The sequence below is a fragment of the Rosa rugosa genome, chromosome 1, assembly GCF_958449725.1.
Source record: "Rosa rugosa chromosome 1, drRosRugo1.1, whole genome shotgun sequence".
In the NCBI taxonomy this organism is placed as follows: Eukaryota; Viridiplantae; Streptophyta; class Magnoliopsida; order Rosales; family Rosaceae; genus Rosa; species Rosa rugosa.
The window spans coordinates 64889349-64910043 of NC_084820.1; the positions used below are offsets into that span (position 1 = coordinate 64889349).

General features: G+C 38.6%; 2 protein-coding genes across 2 annotated transcripts; one reads left to right on the forward strand and one right to left on the reverse strand.

The window, feature by feature from the left end:
• The first annotated feature begins 12564 nt into the window (after positions 1–12564).
• On the forward strand, positions 12565–16338 carry LOC133726141 (protein ULTRAPETALA 1). Its single transcript, XM_062153616.1, has 3 exons — positions 12565–13289; positions 14750–15074; positions 15896–16338. Exons 1-3 carry the CDS (start codon positions 13088–13090, stop codon positions 16068–16070), a joined length of 702 nt encoding a protein of 233 aa, XP_062009600.1. The 5' UTR covers positions 12565–13087; the 3' UTR covers positions 16071–16338.
• Positions 16339–17023: 685 nt separating this feature from the next.
• On the reverse strand, positions 17024–20218 carry LOC133726140 (H/ACA ribonucleoprotein complex non-core subunit NAF1-like). Its single transcript, XM_062153615.1, has 3 exons — positions 19291–20218; positions 18681–18758; positions 17024–18489 (listed from the first exon to the last, which is right to left on the reverse strand). The coding sequence occupies exons 1-3, from the start codon at positions 20068–20070 to the stop codon at positions 17236–17238; spliced, it is 2112 nt and encodes a 703-aa protein (XP_062009599.1). The 5' UTR covers positions 20071–20218; the 3' UTR covers positions 17024–17235.
• Between the last annotated feature and the right edge of the window lie 477 nt (positions 20219–20695).

Consider the following 20695-nt stretch of genomic DNA (forward strand, 5'->3'; position numbering starts at 1 on the left):
GTGCAATCGGCGACGAGTTTGTGCAGCCCAGAAGACGGCGGCGAGTTCGTGCAGCCGGCGCCATCGATCATACAGCCGGCGGCAAGTTCGTGCAGCGAGCTCGGAGTTCCTTTACGTCACCTCTGTGCAGCTAGGTCGGAGTTCCGATTCGTGCAGCGAGCTCGGAGTTCGCGCCATCCATTGCCGGCGGCGAGTTCGTGCTGAAGACTGAAGTCACCGGTTGCTTGGCTTCACCGATCACGAAATCAAAACCGCAGCTCATCTCCGGCGGGAATTGGCGCTCGAGCTCGACCTCTGGTGCTCGACCCAGGCTCTCAGGCCTCGACACAGGCCGGTGGCAGAGGAGAACATGCTGGTATGCCGGTGGTGGAGGAGAACCACGATTTGGTGCCCATAGCTTTTCTCTGGGTGCCCAAATCAAATTCTTTTTTTTTTTTTGCTGTAAATTGGTTCAGAAGCCCAAAATGAAAAGAAAAAAAAAATGTTCTATTGGGGCAATAGAGGCCTCTTAAAGATCTATTGGGAGATAATAGACGTTTATTGGGGGGCAATAGACGCCTATTGGAGGGCAATAGACGCCTATTGGAGGGCAATAGACGTTTTGAATTGATGTAATCTCTTCTCTTTTTTTTCATTAATCAAAGTTTTATTTATCTAATTTTAAGAAATAAATGGATATTAGGGGGCAATAGACATCTATTGGAGGGCAATAGACGTTTATTGGGGGGCAATACATGACTGATAGTCATCTATTGGGGGGCAATACATGGCTGATAGTCAAAATTTTATTTATCTAATTTTACAAATATTAGTTCTAGTCGTCTATTGGGGGGCAATAGACCTCTATTGCCCATCTATTAGGGGCAAAAAAAACTTTCCAGTGAGATTTTCAGCAAATTCCGGTAGGCGGCAGCCGGTGACCGGAATCCGGCGACCGGTGACTGGATTCCGACGAAAGTTGACCGGATTCCGGCGACCGGTGACAGGATTCCGGCGGCCGGTGACGGGCTCCGGCGAAGTCTCCTATGGTTTCTCTCTCTTCCATTTTCTCTATATCTCTCTCTAAGTAACAAAGGGGTGAGGGGTAAAATGGTATTAAAAATTTTTTTAAAAAAAAAATCTTAATGGGGTATTAGGGAAGACTCCCTTAGAGTGTATTGGGTAAGAGAGAATTAAAAAAACTTAATGGGGTAAGTGGGAAAAAAATCCCTAGAAATGGGGTAAAATGGACAAAACACTTCTAAATAGCCGTAAAAAAGAGTCATCACTCAAAACGTACTTCTAGTACACATATTTTTTGGGATTAAGATAATAACAAATAAGCAAATCTAGAAACTTCGAATAGAACTTAAAAATTCGAAAACGAAGCAACCAAATTACTTTGCGACCTATTGCAACTCATTCTGATTGGGGAATTATCACCTCCTCCACCATTGGACGAGGAGTTCTCTTCCTATTCTTTAACATCGGCGAAACTTTTAAGTCCTTCAGTTTAGGGTTAGTATCACCTTCCACTTTTGGCTTATTACGGACACCGGACTGCCTAGTTTCTTCTTCTTTTTGGCGGGAGATTGTCAAACTCCCATGTTCATTGGGAATAGACATGAGCAAGTCTATGCATACAAGCATTTCCGATATTTTCTTTCCTAGCTTTACCAAGTCCACAGCTGTTAAGCGTTTCTTCCCGCTCTAGGAATCAACAGCTAATGATATCGGTGGTGGAGTATAAGGCTTTGGCATAGTTATCCATTTGTCAGCCGGAATCCCTCCTAGAATGAAAAGATTGCCTAGAATTGGTTTTGAAGGTGCGGATTTTGGAGGTGCCGGTTTCTTAAGTTTCAGCAGACCCGCCGCAATCAAGCCCGCCCAAATATGATCTAAACTTTGCAAGCCATTATTGTTACTCGGTTTCGCTTGTAGTGGAATTGATTGCAGCCACCCCACGTGTCACACCCCCAAACTTGAGATCAATATTGTACTGAAATATGGTACCCGAATTTGGGATGTGAGCCAAACTAAATAAAACTTCCTTTTTGAAAGAAAGTAAAAGACTATATATAGATATATCTGAATAGTACTTCTATTAGAAAACGACATCATTATTTGTACAATACCAAAGTTTAGCAAAATATATTACAGTACTCATTCTCTTGAAATAGTAGTAGGAAAAACTTTCTTTTATTTAGTAGGTTCATCCCCTTTTTCCCCATGCATCTACTTGTTACCTGAAAACATGAAGGTGTAGCATCATGAGTAACACAGACCCAGTAAGTACAGCTTACATTCTTATACTAATGTGTCTTATAAGAAATCAAAACTGAACAACCAAGTAAAAATGTACCGAGAACCATTTATATGTTCACACCAAATCTTAAGTATGTATTTGTATACACACAACAGACACATATATCAATATTTGTAAAACTCATAATAATATCACATAGTCACATCTCTTTTATCGAATCAACAAATACTGCAGCAATAATAGGTGCAAATAACCTCAAAACAATGCATGCTCGATTCTCTTTTCACTTAACACCATAACATATTAACAATATATCACAGATAGATATTTGATCAAAACAATATAAGTACACTTTTCATTTTAGTGAATTTTCGGATTAACTGGTAACAAATCATAAATCCACGTGTTAGGGTCCATAATACCAAAACACGGGAAAGCCAGGTTGACTGGTAACAATTCATAAATCCACGTGCTAGGGTCCATAATACCAAAGCACGGGAAACCACATGCTAGGGTCCATAATACCAAAGCATGGGTAAGCCGCAGCATACCAGGGTCCAACGTACTATACCCAAGTATGTATACTCAAAGTAAGCAACCTTCCTAAGAGTATAATAGTGCACTATCTGAAGGGACTAGGGCCCAAGGCTAACTTCTCATATCACAACACACTTTTACCAGTAATTCACTTAAGCACGGGGTAGTACTAATCACCCGATTTCACATCTCCAGATATAATTACGTCAATAAAGCATAGTAAGCTTTAAGTAGTAAATAAAACAGCTGCATAAATAGTAACAAAGCATATAAACAAACTTACATAAATATAACTGAAATTGTGTGGACAAATCAATATATATATATATATATACATAATTACGTGTATATATATATAATTTAACTTGAAAGTAATTGCGGAATAAAATAAATGTACTGCAAATTAAACTTGAAAGTAAATGTGCAATAAAATAAAGGTACTGCAAATTAAACTTGAAAGTAAATGTGCAATAAAATAAAGGTACTGCAAATTAAACTTGAAAATAAATGTGCAATAAAATAAAGGTACTGTAAATTAGAAGTAGTAAAAGAATATTAGTTAGTAGTCAAAGAGTTAGTAGTCCTCTTTTCATAGTATTAGAAATCTTAGTCCGAAGTGTCCATTCGTCAATCAAAATAATAGTACCAAGTACTGTCAACTTTCTGTTTTTATAACTTGTTCAATTCATGTCCGAAATAGTCAAGTGAGAACACCAAGTCATAGGATTTTTCATAAGGAATTCAATGGAATAAGTCATGTAGTCCAAATCAGAGTGATATAGTCCATAAATGGTAAAAGAACCATAACAGTGCTGAAACCGATATTTTTGAAACTGACCTTTGATGTTTAAGTCTTTACGTACTGTGTATTTTACCATTACTTCTCAAACTTTCCAGAATAAAAGTAGAGGTCCTAAGCTTCAAATTGATATAAAGTTTGTAGAAAATGGATAAGAAATGAGGGAGATATGAATTTTTGAAGTTGTGATGGCGGTATGAGATTTCCAGCGAGTTTAAAAGTTGAAAACTTTGATTAGCCATAACTTCTTCATTTCTTAACCTTTTTTAGTGATTCAAAAGCCTAAACTGAAGGATTTTTCATGAAGAAACTGAAAATATAATTATTTTTGACAAGATTAACTTTTATCAAACACGAAAATATATGACTGCAGCAAAACAGATTCTTTTCCATTTTATCATCGGTTATGCATTTTGATAAATCTTAAAGGCAAAAGAATATAGGAATGTAATCATGTACTTACTTAAGAAACTCAGAAGTGAAGTGAAGATTTTGGTCTTGGATCCAAGCTTGGACTTCTTTGAGAAAAACAAAGGGAGTTTCTTGAAAGAAAAGGATGAAGGATTTGTGAGGTGAGTTTTCTCTACAACTAAGACTCCCAAATCAGTTTTGCACTTGATCTTAAGGCTTGAAGGAAAAATGATTCAGCTTCATGTTTATAAAGACTAGAAAGATGCATTAAAAATTAATCTTTAGCATCTTACTTGTAAGTCAAAAGTGAGTTGAAAGTCTATAAAGCATTTACAAGGAAATTTCCAAGAAATTTCCAAGGAATGTTATGGTTGTTAGAAAGAAAAATCAGATTAGTTCTTCTAGATGTATTGGCATTTGAATCATGTATACATATATACACATAGATATACACATAGATACACATTTTCTCAAACTAATACGAAGATTGATATGTCATTTCGTAATATTCAAAATATGTGTTAGCAATAACTAGTACTAAAATGACATGCATCACAAAAATAATATAGGTAATAGTATTGGGCTCAATAACAAATATCGAGTATACACAAGAAATACGAACTAAGGTATTTTAGTAAGTTCCTAGAACTCTATTATAACTTGTAAGTATAGCATGTGGTATCATCGGTTTCTAATCGAGAAAATAAATGCTTAGAAGATACTTGGATTATTTCTAAGTTTAAGGTATCTTAGAGTGCTCTACAGTGATACTAAGTTTCGGGTTATTACACCACGCGGCGGAAACCAAGCAGCAACAAACGAAGATAGATTTGCCAGCAAGGTCGTGGGAGGCTGAGCTTTCATCTTCTTTATTTCCGTCAACATAAATTTGTCATAATTCATCGACCCATGTTTGAACAGAGCGCAATCACAACAAAAACTCTTGATGCATTCAAATACAAAAGTCAGGTCTCATTCCATTGTCAGCAAGAACATAAACAATCGGAAAACACAGTTTCGCCCCTACATATTCATAACCAGTTGGATACGCTGCATCTTCTCCTTTTGAAACAACACCATCTGATTGAAATGCACTGTGCATACCATCAACGATCCCACTAGAGAAAGAGAAATCGAATTGCGCAAACCCGTCAATAAGCTTTTCATCGCAATCTAGGTTTTTAGATATGTCAATGAAACCGAATCCACTAGACTGATTCCATCATACAAGGCCAATAGCACCATGAAGTTCTTATAAAACCATGGTCCTCCCTGGATGACTCTGTTTCGATACTCCTCGATCTCTGTCAAAACTGAAAAACAAAACGATAATGGTAGGTATCTTGAAATGCAACTGCACCAGCTAAAGAGATTTGGTAGTGTGAATAATATGTAAATAACTTCAATACATTCAGAATGGTTTACAACGTTTTATATAACAAAGATGCTAATCCTATCCATAATTATAGGACTAACTATAGTAATACAAATCTCTTAATTAATATCGCAATAACGAAGACTCCAGATCATATGAGATTCCTTTCCTCAATACTCCCCCTCAAGTTGGAGTGTATGTTAATTACACCCAACTTGCTCAATAGTGCTGAAAATTGCTTCGAACCCAGCGGCTTGGTGAACAAGTCAGCTGGTTGTTCCTTTGTTCGAATATGCATGGTTTTGACTAGCCCCCTCTGTACTTTTTCCCGCACAACATGGCAATCTATCTCAATATGCTTTGTGCGTTCGTGGAAGACGGGATTTGATGCTATATGAATGGCAGCCTGATTATCACATAACAATTTAACTGCATGTGCATGTTCAACATTCAAATCTCTTAATAAACTTCGAAGCCACGTAATCTCACAGCATGTTGTTGCCATAGATCTGTACTCCGCTTCTGCACTAGAACGAGACACTGTTCCTTGCTTTTTTGTTTTCCATGAGATGGGTGCGTTGCCTAAGAAAATACAGTAGCCAGTAGTTGATCTTCTTGTGTCCTTGCAACGTGCCCAATCTGCATCACAATACGCCTTGATCTCCAATTGTCCGGTGGAAGGCAAAAGTATTCCTTGTCCTGGTGTCTGCTTAACATATCTCAACACCTTGTAAGCTGCATCTAGATGAGGTTGTCTAGGGTTATCCATAAATTGACTTAGGATATGTACAGCATACACGAGGTCTGGTCTCGTGACTGTGAGGTATATGAGCCTTCCAACTAATCTGCGATACTGAGAGGCATCCTTTAAAACGACCCCTTCACCTTGCGTTAGCACCAAGTTCTGATCAATTGGGAATCGAGATGGTTTAGCGCCTAGGAAGCCTGCATCTTCAAGGACCTCTAATGCATACTTTCGTTGACATAAAACAATGCCTTGCTTGGACCTTGCCACCTCTATTCCAAGGAAGTACCTTAACTGACCCATATCTTTGAGCTTGAAATGACTTGCAAGGAAGTGCTTTGTCTCCATGATGTCTTGTAAGTTGTTTCCTGCCAGTATAACATCGTCAACATAGACTAGCAAGGTTGTGAATCTACCTTGAGTGTGTCAGACGAAGAGTGAGTAATCAGACCAAGACTGATTGAATCCGGCAGCCTTGAGAGCACCAGAAAGTTTCAAAAACCACTACCTCGATGCTTGCTTGAGGCCATACAATGATTTGTGTAACTTGCAAACTCTATTCTCCCCCTTTCGTCCGAAACCAGGAGGCAACTTCATGTACACATCTTCATAGAGGTCACCGTTAAGGAAAGCATTGTTGACATCTAGTTGATGAAGATGCCAACCTTGAAGAGCTGCAAGGCTGAGTAACACTCGAACTGTGGTTAGTTTGGCCACCGGAGCAAAAGTCTCGCGGTAATCAATCCCTGCAACTTGACTATAACCTTTTGCAACCAAACGAGCTTTATACCTCTCTACTGTGCCACCTGGGTTGTGTTTGATCTTGTAAACCCACTTGCAACCGATTGGTGTCTTGTTAGAGGGGAGAGGCACCAAACTCCATGTCTTGTTTTCTTGAAGAGCTTGAATCTCTTTGTCCATAGCTTCTCTCCATCGTGGTTCAAGGACAGCCTGAGAGAAAGATCTAGGTTCCTTTTCAAGTGTAATGTTAACAGTGAAAGCTTTATGTGTAGGAGAGAGTCTATCATAGGATAAAACATGAGCAATAGAATGAGGGGTACCTGGATGAGTAACCTCGCTCGTGGAAGATGATGGTGCAGTACGTGAAGGAAGGGCTGCCTCAATATGAAAGTCTTGCAATGTGGTTGGAGTTCTAGTTGGCCGTGATGATCTTCGTGGTTGTGGCAATGAAGAATGAGGTATTGCATCTTGGGATACGGATAAGTCTGGTGGTGACGTATTTGGAAAATGAGATGGTAGAATATTTGAATCCGAGTGATTTGTGGGATTGATATCAGCGGAAGTTGTGGGATTAGAATCAATATTTGATTCCGAGTGATTTGTGGGATTAATATCAGCGGAAGTTGTGGGATTAGAATCAAGATTTGATTCAGAGTGATTTGTGGGATTGATATCAGCTGAAATCATTGGAATTCTCCCATGGTTTTGAGGTCTTGGAAGAGCTCTGGTCTTTCTTGTGTTTAATGACCTGTTGTTCTTCGTCACCAGCCATGAGGTATTTTGTTTGTGTAGATTTCTAGGTTCTCAAGAGCGATTGCTCTGATACCATAAAGAGATTTGGTAGTGTGAATAATATGTAAATAACTTCAATACATTCAGAATGGTTTACAACGTTTTATATAACAAAGATGCTAATCCTATCCATAATTATAGGACTAACTATAGTAATACAAATCTCTTAATTAATATCGCAATAACGAAGACTCCAGATCATATGAGATTCTTTTCCTCAATACCATCGATACTCATATCAACTTCAAGGTTCGTCGGAGAGGGAGAAGGCCACGGCGAGGCTAGCTATTTCATCGGCCATGGTGAAGAATTTTTTATCGAGAACGGTTGTCGCCGAACAAACCCTAGCAAAGAAAAAAAAATTAGCATGCGGAACGAGACTCGAGGTGGTTCATGTTGTGTTGGAATTTATGGATCTCGCTTAATATCATTTGGTCTAGTCGTTTAATGGTATTAATTTTGCATTCATGAATTTAATTCGCATCGTTGTGTATTCTCAATAGTTATATAATAAAAATTAAAAAACATAAATCTCAAAACTATTAAAGTTCTGTGTCTTCGGATGTCTTTACTTTTCTTGGGCATAGTCAAGAGTCAAAGAAAGTTTGGATCGATTTCTTACCATCAGAAATTTTTTTCCCTACTTTTTATTTTGATAGGTTTGACTCCGATTATGTAAGAAACTTTATCTATAAAACTTTTTTCTTACTAAAAAAGAATGTCTCGAAGGTCTTACCTTTGATTGGATTTGTGGAGTTATAAAATGTTTACTTAATTAATTGCATTTTGCTCATTTTATGCTTTCAATATTGGTGGGTATGTATATTCTCAAAAAAATATTGGTGGGAATGTAAAGCAGGTTGTGATTAGTTTATTTATTATTATTATTTTTTTTTTTTTGGATTTTAAAAAATTGGATTGATCATCATTATGTTGACATCTAGTTTAAGTCTGCCCTGTAGTAATGTCGGTTCATGACTTCGTACATTTGCTGCAAAGTATACTGTACACAAACATCTGTAGGACCCACTCAACAACCTTTGCACATCAGCTGACTTGGCAGAAGTACAATATCCTCAAGAGTTTTCTTGGGCCGAAATCAAACATGTTGAAGACTTGAAGCAACAAAGCAGAACAAACTTGAGCAGGCCCAAAAACAGCCCAAAACATTGACCAGAGTTTTGATTTGAGCGACAAGATCAAACTCGTCATCTAGTTTAATCCTAGTTCAACTCGTCACGTCTCATTATCACTTGGACACAGTTGGACTAACCCCAACTACATTTTATTTTGTATTTATTGGTTGCAGCCATAGTCTAATAGGTTGGTTCCGACATATGATGTATGTTAAACTAACTTCATGGAATTAATTTACTTCGGCAATCAAAAACAAAAGAATCTCTGTTCTGGTAGTTGCCGGGTCTAACTGGCCAACTCCATTCTTTTTTTCTTTTCTTTTTTTTGATAAGAACTCCATTCTTCAAGATAAGTCGTAGTAGTGTTACTGAGTAGCAATGAGGTAGCTCATCGTTTCGTTTGTTTTATTTCAAAAGTATGAAGTATTCCCCGATCCTCATTTCCTTTAGAGGGATGCCTGATCAGTTTGTTGATACAGGGTTGTTCAACTGTTCTCGTGAACTACGTGTAACCATTTCTGTCTACTTCATGAACAAAATATATACGACTCGATGAATGATCTATATATATATACTCGAGTGCAATGAGGAAATCAATATATATTATTAATACCAGTGAGAATAAAATGAAGCAGAACTTTTACTGTTGTTGATTGACTGATGTGATCCGCCGATGAAGGAGTAATAAAATGATACCACAGTTGACCTTTTCCTGTAAAAATGTTGAAAATGAACGCCGTCGTTTCTGTACAAGCTCGCTGCATCTTATGCGTATGGTACCAGCTGTGTAAGTAACAGTAAGTATGAGATGAGATGATATCTCACCTCATCTATCATATTCTGACAGTGACCTTCCTTTTAGCATACATAAATGAATACATAATATAAATAATTATAATGATAGGATTATAGATTCCATTCCAAGTTGCACAGTTACAGCAACAGTTGTTAGCAGTTGGTGATCAGGATTGAGCTTCAAAGCTATATAAGACTTTTAAGTAAAAATAACCACAGGTTATGTTTAATTTCATGAGTAAAAATCAGTGTGTAGTTTTGAGTTTCTTCTGGTGCGGATGAATACTTGAACTTGAAACCTGATGGTCGAGCTATGTAGATATTGTTGAATCAAATCAATTGCAAGCAAGCTACACTACTTTTTTTTTTTTTGGGGGGGTCTAAGAACTACAATACTACCATTATCAGATTATTTTGTACTTAATCCGATCGATGTTAATTAGATTAAACAGACGGCATGAGTACTGTTACTGCACAAGTGCACATGAATAAAGCTTCAAGGCACATTCCTTAAATTAATTTGGCATCAGTCAAGGGCAGAGTGACAACACAGTTACAAAAGCATCCTTCATATATATATATATATATATGTAGCTCAGAGCTAGTCACAGTAAGCAGCCGGTGCATGTATGTATTTCCTAAGTTAAAAGCTAGCTATAAGCCTATAAGGATGGATGACCTAGAAAGCTAGATAGCTAGAAAGCTGTTAGTATTTGATGCTTGATTTTGGACTATTAAAAGCCCTCTATTTCCAGGAGTAGGTGGTAGTAGGTACCAAAGTCAGTATGTAACAGTAGTTCAGTTGTGGTTGTATTATAGGGACCGGAAAACTAATGCAGTAATTCGGAAATAATGAAGCAGCTGCCAATACAGGAGAAATACATCTCAGAAAACAATTAACCTAATGAATAACTTTGGTAAGGCTAGTTAGTTTGTACTTTGTAGAAAGCTAGAAGTCTAATTAAGGGGTCCTTGGGAGAATCCAAAGTATATCACAACTGGCTTCTACCCAGCTAGCAATTAGTCAATATGAACACCAATAGTATGATCTAACCATGCAACAGACTAATTAATTAGTAGTAACACTTTTTTTCATAGTACAATTTGAAATAAGGCAAAGATTGATAATCATTCTTGTTGGTAATTGATCATGATTTCTAACATATTCTAAAGGTTTTATGATTTTTGTTGAGCTTCTTTGGGGTAATAATAATGCATGTTTCAATAGGTTAATTTACAAACCAATAAGGCAAAGATTGATATTTGATAATCAGTCTTGTTAGTAATTGATCATGATTTCAAACATATTCTAAAGGTTTTATGATTGTGTTCAGCTTCTTTGGGGGAATAATAATGCATGTTTCAATGAGTTGATCGATTTAGAAACCAATAATGCATAACTTTCTGAATACAAATGAAGAGGAGGGTATCAAACAAATCATCAAAAAAATCGCATGGAACAGTAAAAAGAGGTCATGTCTGTCATTTTTTAAAACTAATATATTACCCTGAAATGCTTCATATATGCTTTTTGTTAAGATGATGACGAGTTGATGACATATATCATATCAGGTGGTTGTGGAAACCAACAGAACCCTAAACAACATATATATAAACAACTGGCTAGCTGTACTGTGGTGTAGACATACTCATTATAAGCTAGTTGAAATATGCATGAAACCAAACTATATACAGTGCTTCACTAAAAATCTCCAGCTGCACTGGTTCACTGGCCTAATGTCAGTCGGGTGGCCTTCAAAGGGTTAATTTGGCATGTAATTTGTAGTACACTGAAAATTTACCGTCTTTTGTAGCAAGCAAGAGAATAATGAATTCATTACATTTTTGTATGTGCGGAAACAAAAACCCTCTATCGAGTCAAACCTTGAAGAAGATGGTTTTGTTATCATCAGGATTCTAATGCAAGTATGAACATGTCTAACCAATGATTGAATGCCTTCAATGTTTATGTGGTTGGTGCCGAAAAGAACATGTGCTTCACTTTGATCTTTTAAAGCGCAAGGCATGAAGATTAAAGCTTAAACAATCTGCACGTATTTTATTTGATCATTTAAAATACAATCTATAAATATGCATAGCCCAAGTGGTAAAGCAAATTTTACTCATATATACTCCACTCAAGAAACTATTAAATATCACCCTCTAAATTTTGACCAGAATTATAATGTCAATAATGACCCTTTAAGTAGGCTTTGAGTTATAGAAAACAGAGAAGATGCATGTGGCCACTAGTAAAATATTGACGTGAATGAATCAGTTGACATCTAAGCTCCAAGGTCAGTGCTGAAAAAAAGCTGAGGCAACCTAAGCACAACGAAGGTCAGAGAAGTAAAGGTTTTTGTTCATGCTAATGATCCTATTTGATTTACATGAACTCGTGACCTTTACTACGTGCTCTGTTTTTCAATATTTGAGCACCAACAATAACGCTGGTCTTTGTTTTCACATGAATGTATTTATGTATCCTCAAGTGTTTACCACTATTTTGTCCACTCACCATATTATTATGTTTAGGTGTTACTCTCACCTATCTATATATATAGTGTGAGACTTGTATTGGGATTTTCTTGAGGCCGTTCAAAGGTTGGTTGCTATTTTTAGCACTTTCTCCACCATTTGATAGGATTTTATGATATTTTCTCATTGCACAATATCCTCCACTCACTCCTTCCAGACTATAAAATCACTGTCATGACCAGTGTGTTTTTCCAAGTTCTCTGATCTAATCTACCTACAACTTCTGATCAAAGTCTGAGTCTTTAGTTACCACATGGTTGTAGCCCAAGGCCAACCCTTCAAATCCTGATCAGATCCTCTCACACAACAGTTGGGATATAGAAAGATACCGTCTTCTGTGTAAAGTAGTAATTCCTGAGCAAAAAAACAACAAGGTAGAGCAGTGAAAACTGAAAAGAAAGGAGATATTAATATATATGTAAACAGAAACCGAAAAACCTCGTCTCCTTCCCACGAGAGGGATTTTCCCATAAACGAAAAGCCCTGACCCCAAAGCCATTTTCTTTTTCTTTATCTTTCCTTCACTCTAATGTCATATCATGCATAGCAACTAGCCAAAGCATTTGTTTTGCTTCGCCCCCCTCGCCAGCTCATTCATTCATATTTCATTCAAAGCCCCGTTACCAAACTCACACCCTTTCTCTCTCTCTCTCTCTTCTTATTAACAAAACAAAAGTTCATATTTTTTTTTATCACCTCCCTCTCTCTCTCTCTCTCCCTCAACGTTTCCTCCACCAGATCTCTCGGACTAACCCTTTGGAGATGCGTGCCTAGTAGACCCATTTTACTGGTCTCTCCTTTGTGTGTGGTTTTCTGGGCCCTTTCCGCTCCTGTGCCCCAAATAAAACCCACTAACCACATCTCTTTTGATTCTGTGTTTTGCTTGTGTTTTTTGGGGTTCGATTTCTGACCTGAAATAGTTTTTGGGTTTTGTGGGTTCCGATCAAGTCGCGATCTTTTTGCGAGAGAGACAATGGGGGAGAGTGGGGTGGTGGTGATGATGTTTAGCGATGAGGAGCTGAGCGAGATGAGCGGGGTGAAGAGAGGGGTGGACCATATTGAGGTCACGTGCGGCTGTACCAGCCACAGATATGGTGATGCTGTTGGGAGGCTTAGGGTTTTCATGAATGGTGAACTGGAAATCACATGTGAATGCACCCCTGGCTGTCAGGAAGGTCCTTCCTCTACCCCTCTGCCTTCCGTTCTTTGTTCCTTTTGGGAAAAAGGGTTTTGATTCTTATGCATGTTAAATGCTGTGTGTGTTTTGAGATTCATGGGTTTTTGACGTTGATGGCTGTCACTTTCTCGCCTCTGCTACTTTTTCTGCTCATTGTGATGAGCTTTGCAACTTGTCCATTGTTTTTCTTCTGGTTATACACGTTGGAGTGTATGATTATATGTCTCACTGAATGCAACGTGATGAAGTTGTTTGCTTTTTCATTGTTTTGTGAGATCAGAGTGTGTTGTGGACTAAAGAGCTTTTCTTTTTGAGTGAGTGTGTTGAGAATGGGACCTGCATTGACATTGTGGTGGTGATTTGGAACCTCTAAGGCTCGGTTTCTTAGGTTTTTGCTTTTGATGCCCGAGTTCTGTTCTACAGAGTAAGAGCGTGTGGTTGCATACAATATTACATGGTTTTTGTCCCTCTTTCTTTCTTCCCTTTCTTTGTGAACATGTGAGGACTAGTGCGATTGATGAGTTGCTTCTTCATCCTTGGCATATGTGATGTTATGGTCAATTCGGTGGCAAGGATTTTGTTCTTCTTTGTCCATCAGCTTTTTGTAGTGATTGAACTTTGCACTTGAGTTCTAATATGAAGCAATACATAAATTGTATAGCTAGTCTCTGTGTTATTTGATGTCCTTTTGACTATCATATTTCTCGTTTGTTATTATTATCAACAAGCATCAAGTATATGGCATGAAGTTTTCAAGATAACCTTTTAGTGACAACGAAGTTCTTAAAGTGTTGCATCATCTTTTACATAAATTGCATATATTGAGTTCCTGTAGCTTTGCCTAGCTCAGTCTGCCACAAGAAGTTTCCTAAAGATGGCTTCTGGTATTTTAATGTAAATTACTGTTGTAATTGGAGGAGGGTCTATAGTGATAGAAATATTGAAAATTTCTGGGGTTAAAGAATTGAATGTGCAAGCACTCAAAGCATTGGAGCTTGTAGGTCTTTCTTTTCCCTCATGTGAGTCTTGCATCGGGGGTTGTTTCATCTGTTATTAAAGCAGATAGTTTCCTTGAAGCCACAAATGGGAAAGCTGTATGGCTAAAATACATGCTTATAACTTTTCTGTCTCTCAAGTAATCTCATTGTACTGTTGGTTCTTTTTATGGCTCTGGCAAGATAATATCTTTGATTGTAATCTGAACACTGTTCTAGGTCAGAATTGTCTCTCAAGATTTTTTTTTCTTTTGACATGGCGAAATTCACACCGGTAGGGATGCAAACCTTTACCTGTATTGTTTAGCTGCTTTAAGTGGTCGTGAGGAAAGCTCATTTCCTTGTGTTGCTGCTGATTTATGCTTTTATACCGTCTGGTTTTTTTTTTTTTTTTTTTCTCATTTCATTCAACTCCTGTATTTTGACCATCTTCTGTTTCTTTACATTTTTTTATCATGACTAGGCACATTGAGTCCCTCATTATTTGAGAAGCATTCTGGAAGAGAGACAGCTAGGAAATGGAAAAATAATGTTTGGGTCATTGTTAATGGGAAGAAGGTTCCATTGTGTAAAACAGTGCTACTCAAATACCACAATGAGGCATCAAAGAATGCTAATGGGTCCCAAAGATCCCAAAATGGACGAGCTTCTCACCGTGATGAATTTGTTTGTTGTACAAGATGCAACAAGGAGCGCAGGTTTCGTCTCCGGACAAAGGAAGAATGCCGAGTTCACCATGATGCTGTGGCTGATGTGAATTGGAAATGTGCTGATCTGCCATATGACAAGTATGTCTCTATCTTGCTTTCAATATATACTTCTACCCCCAAATGAATCAAGTCGTTGTTCTATAATCGTCATTATCCTTTCAAGAACCGTATCACTAATTTTATTCATTTATCTCAGATTATGTCAATAAGCTCTTATTGCAGTATGTGTTAGAATTACCTATTAATATAGTCCATGGAGTTTCATTAATTAATTAGCGAGGACTAACTCAGACCTGGCAACTAAAGGTGGATGCCAGCATCTCTTGTCGGAAATTGGCTGAGGTGTTAAAGATTGGTTAGCTGGTAGGGAGAGTAATCAGACTATAGGCCCGTCCAATGTTTTGCAAAACCCTCTATGAGAAGCTCCTCATTGAAGCTAGAACAGATGATACACTGAACATATAGAAAAAGTTGTGGCTTCCAACATTACCAAACTAAGCTATAATTTGTTGCAAATCATGCTAGGAAAAAGATATGGGAAGATGACCACTTCCGGAAATCTTCCTAGGGGAATTAGAGTTGAGGTAGCGCATATAAATGGCCATGCATTGGCAAGTAATTCAAGGTTCTCTCCCAGTGATGGACTTCTGGCTTTCTATTGAGAAAAACTGTATTTCACCTTGGGGATGATTTTTAGTATGTAATGGACTGAATGCTACCTTGCAAGTTAGAAACAAAGGTCTCTTTATTACATATACGTTGACAGACATGAACTCAGGCAAACACCCAGTTTATACTGTTGCTATGTGGCTCTTGTGTTGTGGTGCAAAATTGCTATATTGTATTTGAACTTGTTTAAAAGTTAAATAATGATGTGAACGGTTGTTTGTGTATTTCAGAATAACTTGTGATGACGAGGAAGAAAGAGCAAGTCGTAGGGTATATAGAGGCTGCAGCCGTAAACCAACATGCCAAGGCTGCACTTCTTGTGTATGCTTTGGCTGTGAAATTTGTCGTTTCTCAGATTGCAGCTGCCAAACTTGCACCGACTTCACAAGGAATGCTAAACCATGAGTCATAATCTGGGTCCTCATGTTCTCTCTCCATCCATAATGGGTTATGTGTAACCCATTGTTGCTTGGTTCTAAGCACCCCCTCCCCCATCCTTTTCCCCCGCATTCAAAAAAAGAGAGGAAGAAAAAAGTAAAACAAAATTAAAAAGCAGCTCTTTCGGTGACATTATCGTTATATGCTACTCTTGCTTCCGGTCTAAGAGTTCACTGTATGTGGTTCTCTTGACTGGTTTAGACTTTCTAATTTAATGATTTAATCTCATAATTTATATTTGGGTAGTGCATGGTCGTTTGATTCTTTTTTCTTCGCAATTAGTCAAAGATTCTTGATTTGATTCATAGTTGGGAAGCTTGTACGTGGATGGTCCTCTTTCCAAGAGCTTAGTATAGCCTTTTTAAGTTTGATATCAGTGGTTGTAAGAGTGGTGAACTTAGGGAAGGATCCAAGATAACTCATGCGAATGTGACAATTTTGTTGAGGAATTATCTTCTGCCAACCACAAAGGAGGAAATGATGGACGAGTTGGGCTCAGCTAGATACTGTTCATCAGGAGAATGATTCATTCTCAATGAAGCAGCTGACTATAACTGAACCCAAAAAAGAAAAAAAATATAACAAGACTTTGTATGAGAATTACCCATCTGAGAAAGTGAAAGAAATCATGAGTTATTTGGGTTTGTTCCATAAAGCGAGACTAAAAACTGAGATGGAAATGGGTAGGGTACCATCTGTCGGAACTTGAAAATGGATGTAGTGACAAGGGAATTGAGTAAAAGGAATGTAGGTTATACATCACTGTGAATAGCAGTTGAAGCTTGGCAATTGAAAATTTGCTTCCGCAATAGTAACAAGGGAAATGAGTATATAGCTTTTAGTGCAAACGTGCATAGACGGCTCGCAAAAGACTGGTGGGCAAACCTCACGATTATACTACAACATCTTCAACTTCAACCTAGTTGAACGCGGAGAAGGAGCATGTTGCATTTCAAGAAAATGGATAACATATGAAACATCTATGTCCATCCATATACATGAACTAGCAAATACAAAGAATACTGATTAGCAAATTTTCAAAAGCAAGAAACCAAAATACAAAAGAAAAAAAAGGCAGTTCCGAAATGATGGCTCTTCTGATAGCCTACTGAAGCAGAGCACGCCGTAACTTTCACCTAGAACCTCTTCCTCTTCCCCCTGCAAACTGACGACCCCCTCGACGAAATGGTCTTCTTCCACGATTAGCAGATGTACTTCGACTAAATTGTTGGGGAGCGTCAGCATCCCCTGCAACCGGGTTCCCAGGTTGTGGCATATTCTGTTCTAAGCTTAGGTTTGTAGGTTGACCCTGTGAGCCTATCCCGAATGTATTTTGGTTGAAGCCATGCTGACCCTGTTGAACCATCGCAAACGCATTTGGGTTGAAGCCATGTTGACCCTGTTGACCTACCCCAAAAACATTTGGGTTGAATCCCTGTTGACCCATCCCAAATGCATTTTGGTTGAACCCCTGTTGACTCATCCCAAATGCATTCATGGGTCCTGGAAAGGAATTCAACTGCTGACCTGGTGTAGGTTGTCCCTGGAAACCTACTCCAAATGCTGGTTGGTGGAAGCCAAGTTGACCCATCATCCCTTGTGAACCCATGGGTCCAGAAAATACATTTGCCTGCTGATGGAATGGAATTCCGCCCGGCATAGACATCTGATGAGGGTACTGTGGAAAAAATGGCATATTATTATTTGGAAATGCATTAGGGAAGGGTGTTTGCTGTGGCTGACACGCCATTCCATTTGACCAAACCCCATTTGCGTTACCAGTGGCCTGTGTAGCACCTGGAAATGGTCGAACTGATCCTCGCCCACTAACCAAACCTTCTGAGACGGCAGAAGAAGATGGACCATAACGACGAGCAGGTGCAGCTGAAGAGAAATGTTCATGGTGTTGATCGGGAGGTGTTTGCTGGGGTGAAGATTGACCATTTTTCCAGGGACCGATCTTATTTTTACCTCTTTTTCTGTTGTTTTTCTTACTGCCGGCATTCTGGTCATTCATTCCCCTCTTTGTCATTTTTTGCAGTCTCTTGTATTCAGCTTCTTTTTCATCATCTGAAAATTCTGCTTCATCTGATACCTCTTCATCATTTGCACCAGATGCATCATAACCCTTTCTGTAAAGATCTTTGTTATTGAGCACATGATCTGCAAACTCCTGAACAAAAGAGATTGGTGTTCCAACTTCTATACCGGCAGGGATTTCACTTTCTGTATTGTATCTCACCATATAGTAAGGGTTTATGACAGGTCCAAAAATTTCATCTACCAGTCCCAACGGAGACCTGCTTTCAGTTATCCACAGAATAGAACCCTCGTTCAGAGGGTTGTGCTTCTCAACCCCTTCTACAATGACTTTGGTACCAACAACCTGTAAAAAATGAAGCTGACATCAAACTCACATACGTGCAATACCACAGTTCAATATGCATCTTCTGAAGTGTCATCATCCACATTCTAAGTTTCCACGTGCCAACTCAATGATGGAGTTCATGCTACAACACAAGAAACTAGCATAATCACGAATAAAAAAAAATCTGCTTCAGATCCCTCTAGGCTTACCGATAAAACAACTCCGACAGGCAGCATTTGATGATGTGGTTCCAAGGTCGCATTAACTGGAGGAACTGGTGGAAGTTCCTGTACAGTTCAAAACAATCCATTTCAGGCTATTACGAGACAGCATATATACTCGAGAAAGCCAATTCATTGGCGACACTATAAATGTTGCGTGCTAAGAAAACAGAGAATACAGAAATTGGCAAACAAATATACAGAAAGCATTACAATTTGCAAGCATGGCATGTTATTAGACATCAGAAGATTACAAAAGATTATTTCAAAGTCATTTTTATCGAGTAAGGTCGGCCAAGTGAACTGACTAAACAAATCATGCTTTATCAAGTCCAAATCAATATCAATCACGTGCTAATACTACAGAAAATCCTAAATTTCACAAAATATAGACAATCAAGATAAATTGAGGTCGGCTATCTTTCCATCTCCACTAAAAGGAAATCAAACTGTACCTCTCAGCCCGCTAAGTTAATTCATCATGGCATAATCAAGTACCAAGTCAGGACCACAAGGAAATGAATGGAGACTATGTCTAATTAACAGCTGGTTAACTCCACTACGTAGCCATAGATCAATTCAGTCAAAATGTTCTTACCTCGAGCTCATTTTTGGAACGAATGGGACCTTTTATAGCTTCCTCTTCCTCGTCTCCCTCATCGAAAATATCAACATCACTCCACGCAACCTCGGCACCCTCCTCATCACCACTTCCATTACCTATCTGCTCTGCACCACTTATCTCACCTTCTTCAAGTTCACAAGCCTCCTCATTGCCCTCCTTCTCCTCATCCATATCATCACTCTCTCTCTCCTCCTCCTCATCACTAGAGCTACTACTCGAAGAAGATGATGCTGCTGATGAACTCTCACTCTCCGACTCCGAACTTTCGCTCTCTTTCCCACTCTCCATTTTGCTCTCCACACCTCCAATTTTGGTCTCCAAATCCTCACTCAATCCAAGAACGGAACTTTCTTCATTCCCTCCAACCAAACTAACCTTCCCCAACTCTTCCTCAATAGAACTCCTCAAATTTTCTGAAACTTCAGACTTCACCTTCACCACACCACCAGGCCCACAATCAATTGGGTCAGACCCATTAACGAATTGGCCTCCACCACCTACCTCAGACTTCACCTCCACCGCAGAACCAGGCTCACAGTCAATTGGCTCGGATTTCACCACAGTCGTCGTCCCAGCCTCGGCCATATCTGGGTTTGGAAAATCCCTGAACCAAGTCTCAATGGAGTCGAAATCCAACAAGGAATCTACAAAGGACAAGTCGATGGGTCTGGGATCAACGGCGTCAGGGGGGTCCTTTGAAAGCTTGAGCCTTGAAGCTTGATCGAGGTCTACTTCAGGGGTGAACCCTACCATCTGGAAGCGGAAAGAATTAGGGTTTGGAGAAGAGGAAGAAATTGGGTTGAAGAATGAGATGAGTGAAATTCCATTTGAGGGTTTAAATGGGGCTTTTGCTTTGGAATCGGTCAGGTGCTTAAACCCTTGGCATTAGGGTTTTCGAAATTTTCAGGTGAATTATATATAGATGGCGGAGATTTAGGTAATTTTGTTAAAACAATAAACGACGTCGTGTGGACAGTTTCCAAAACCAGAAACCTATTAGGTGTAAGTCTACAAGTCTTCGGCCGAGTTTGGAATTTATGTTTTCGACCCAAAATCGTATTTGGGCCTAAATTTGATCTGTAGAGTCTCTAAAATCAGCTTTTGGCCCATAATTGGTCCAATAAACCGCGACACGAGAAGCGTCTATCAACAACTTCTTATTTCGGTTTTGTCAAAAATAAACTTTCGGAGATGGAGAAATACCGTCAACTGTCTAGAATTTTCTTATGCTTTTTTAAAAGTTATGTCAAAAATCTTCAACAAACCTTCATCCAAGCTTGAAATTTCTTGGGAAAACTATTTGTATTTTTAGAGTTTAGTTCAATGCGGCGAATGGAATAACCTGCTCAAATGGTGCCTTTTAGTTTCTAGATTTGCA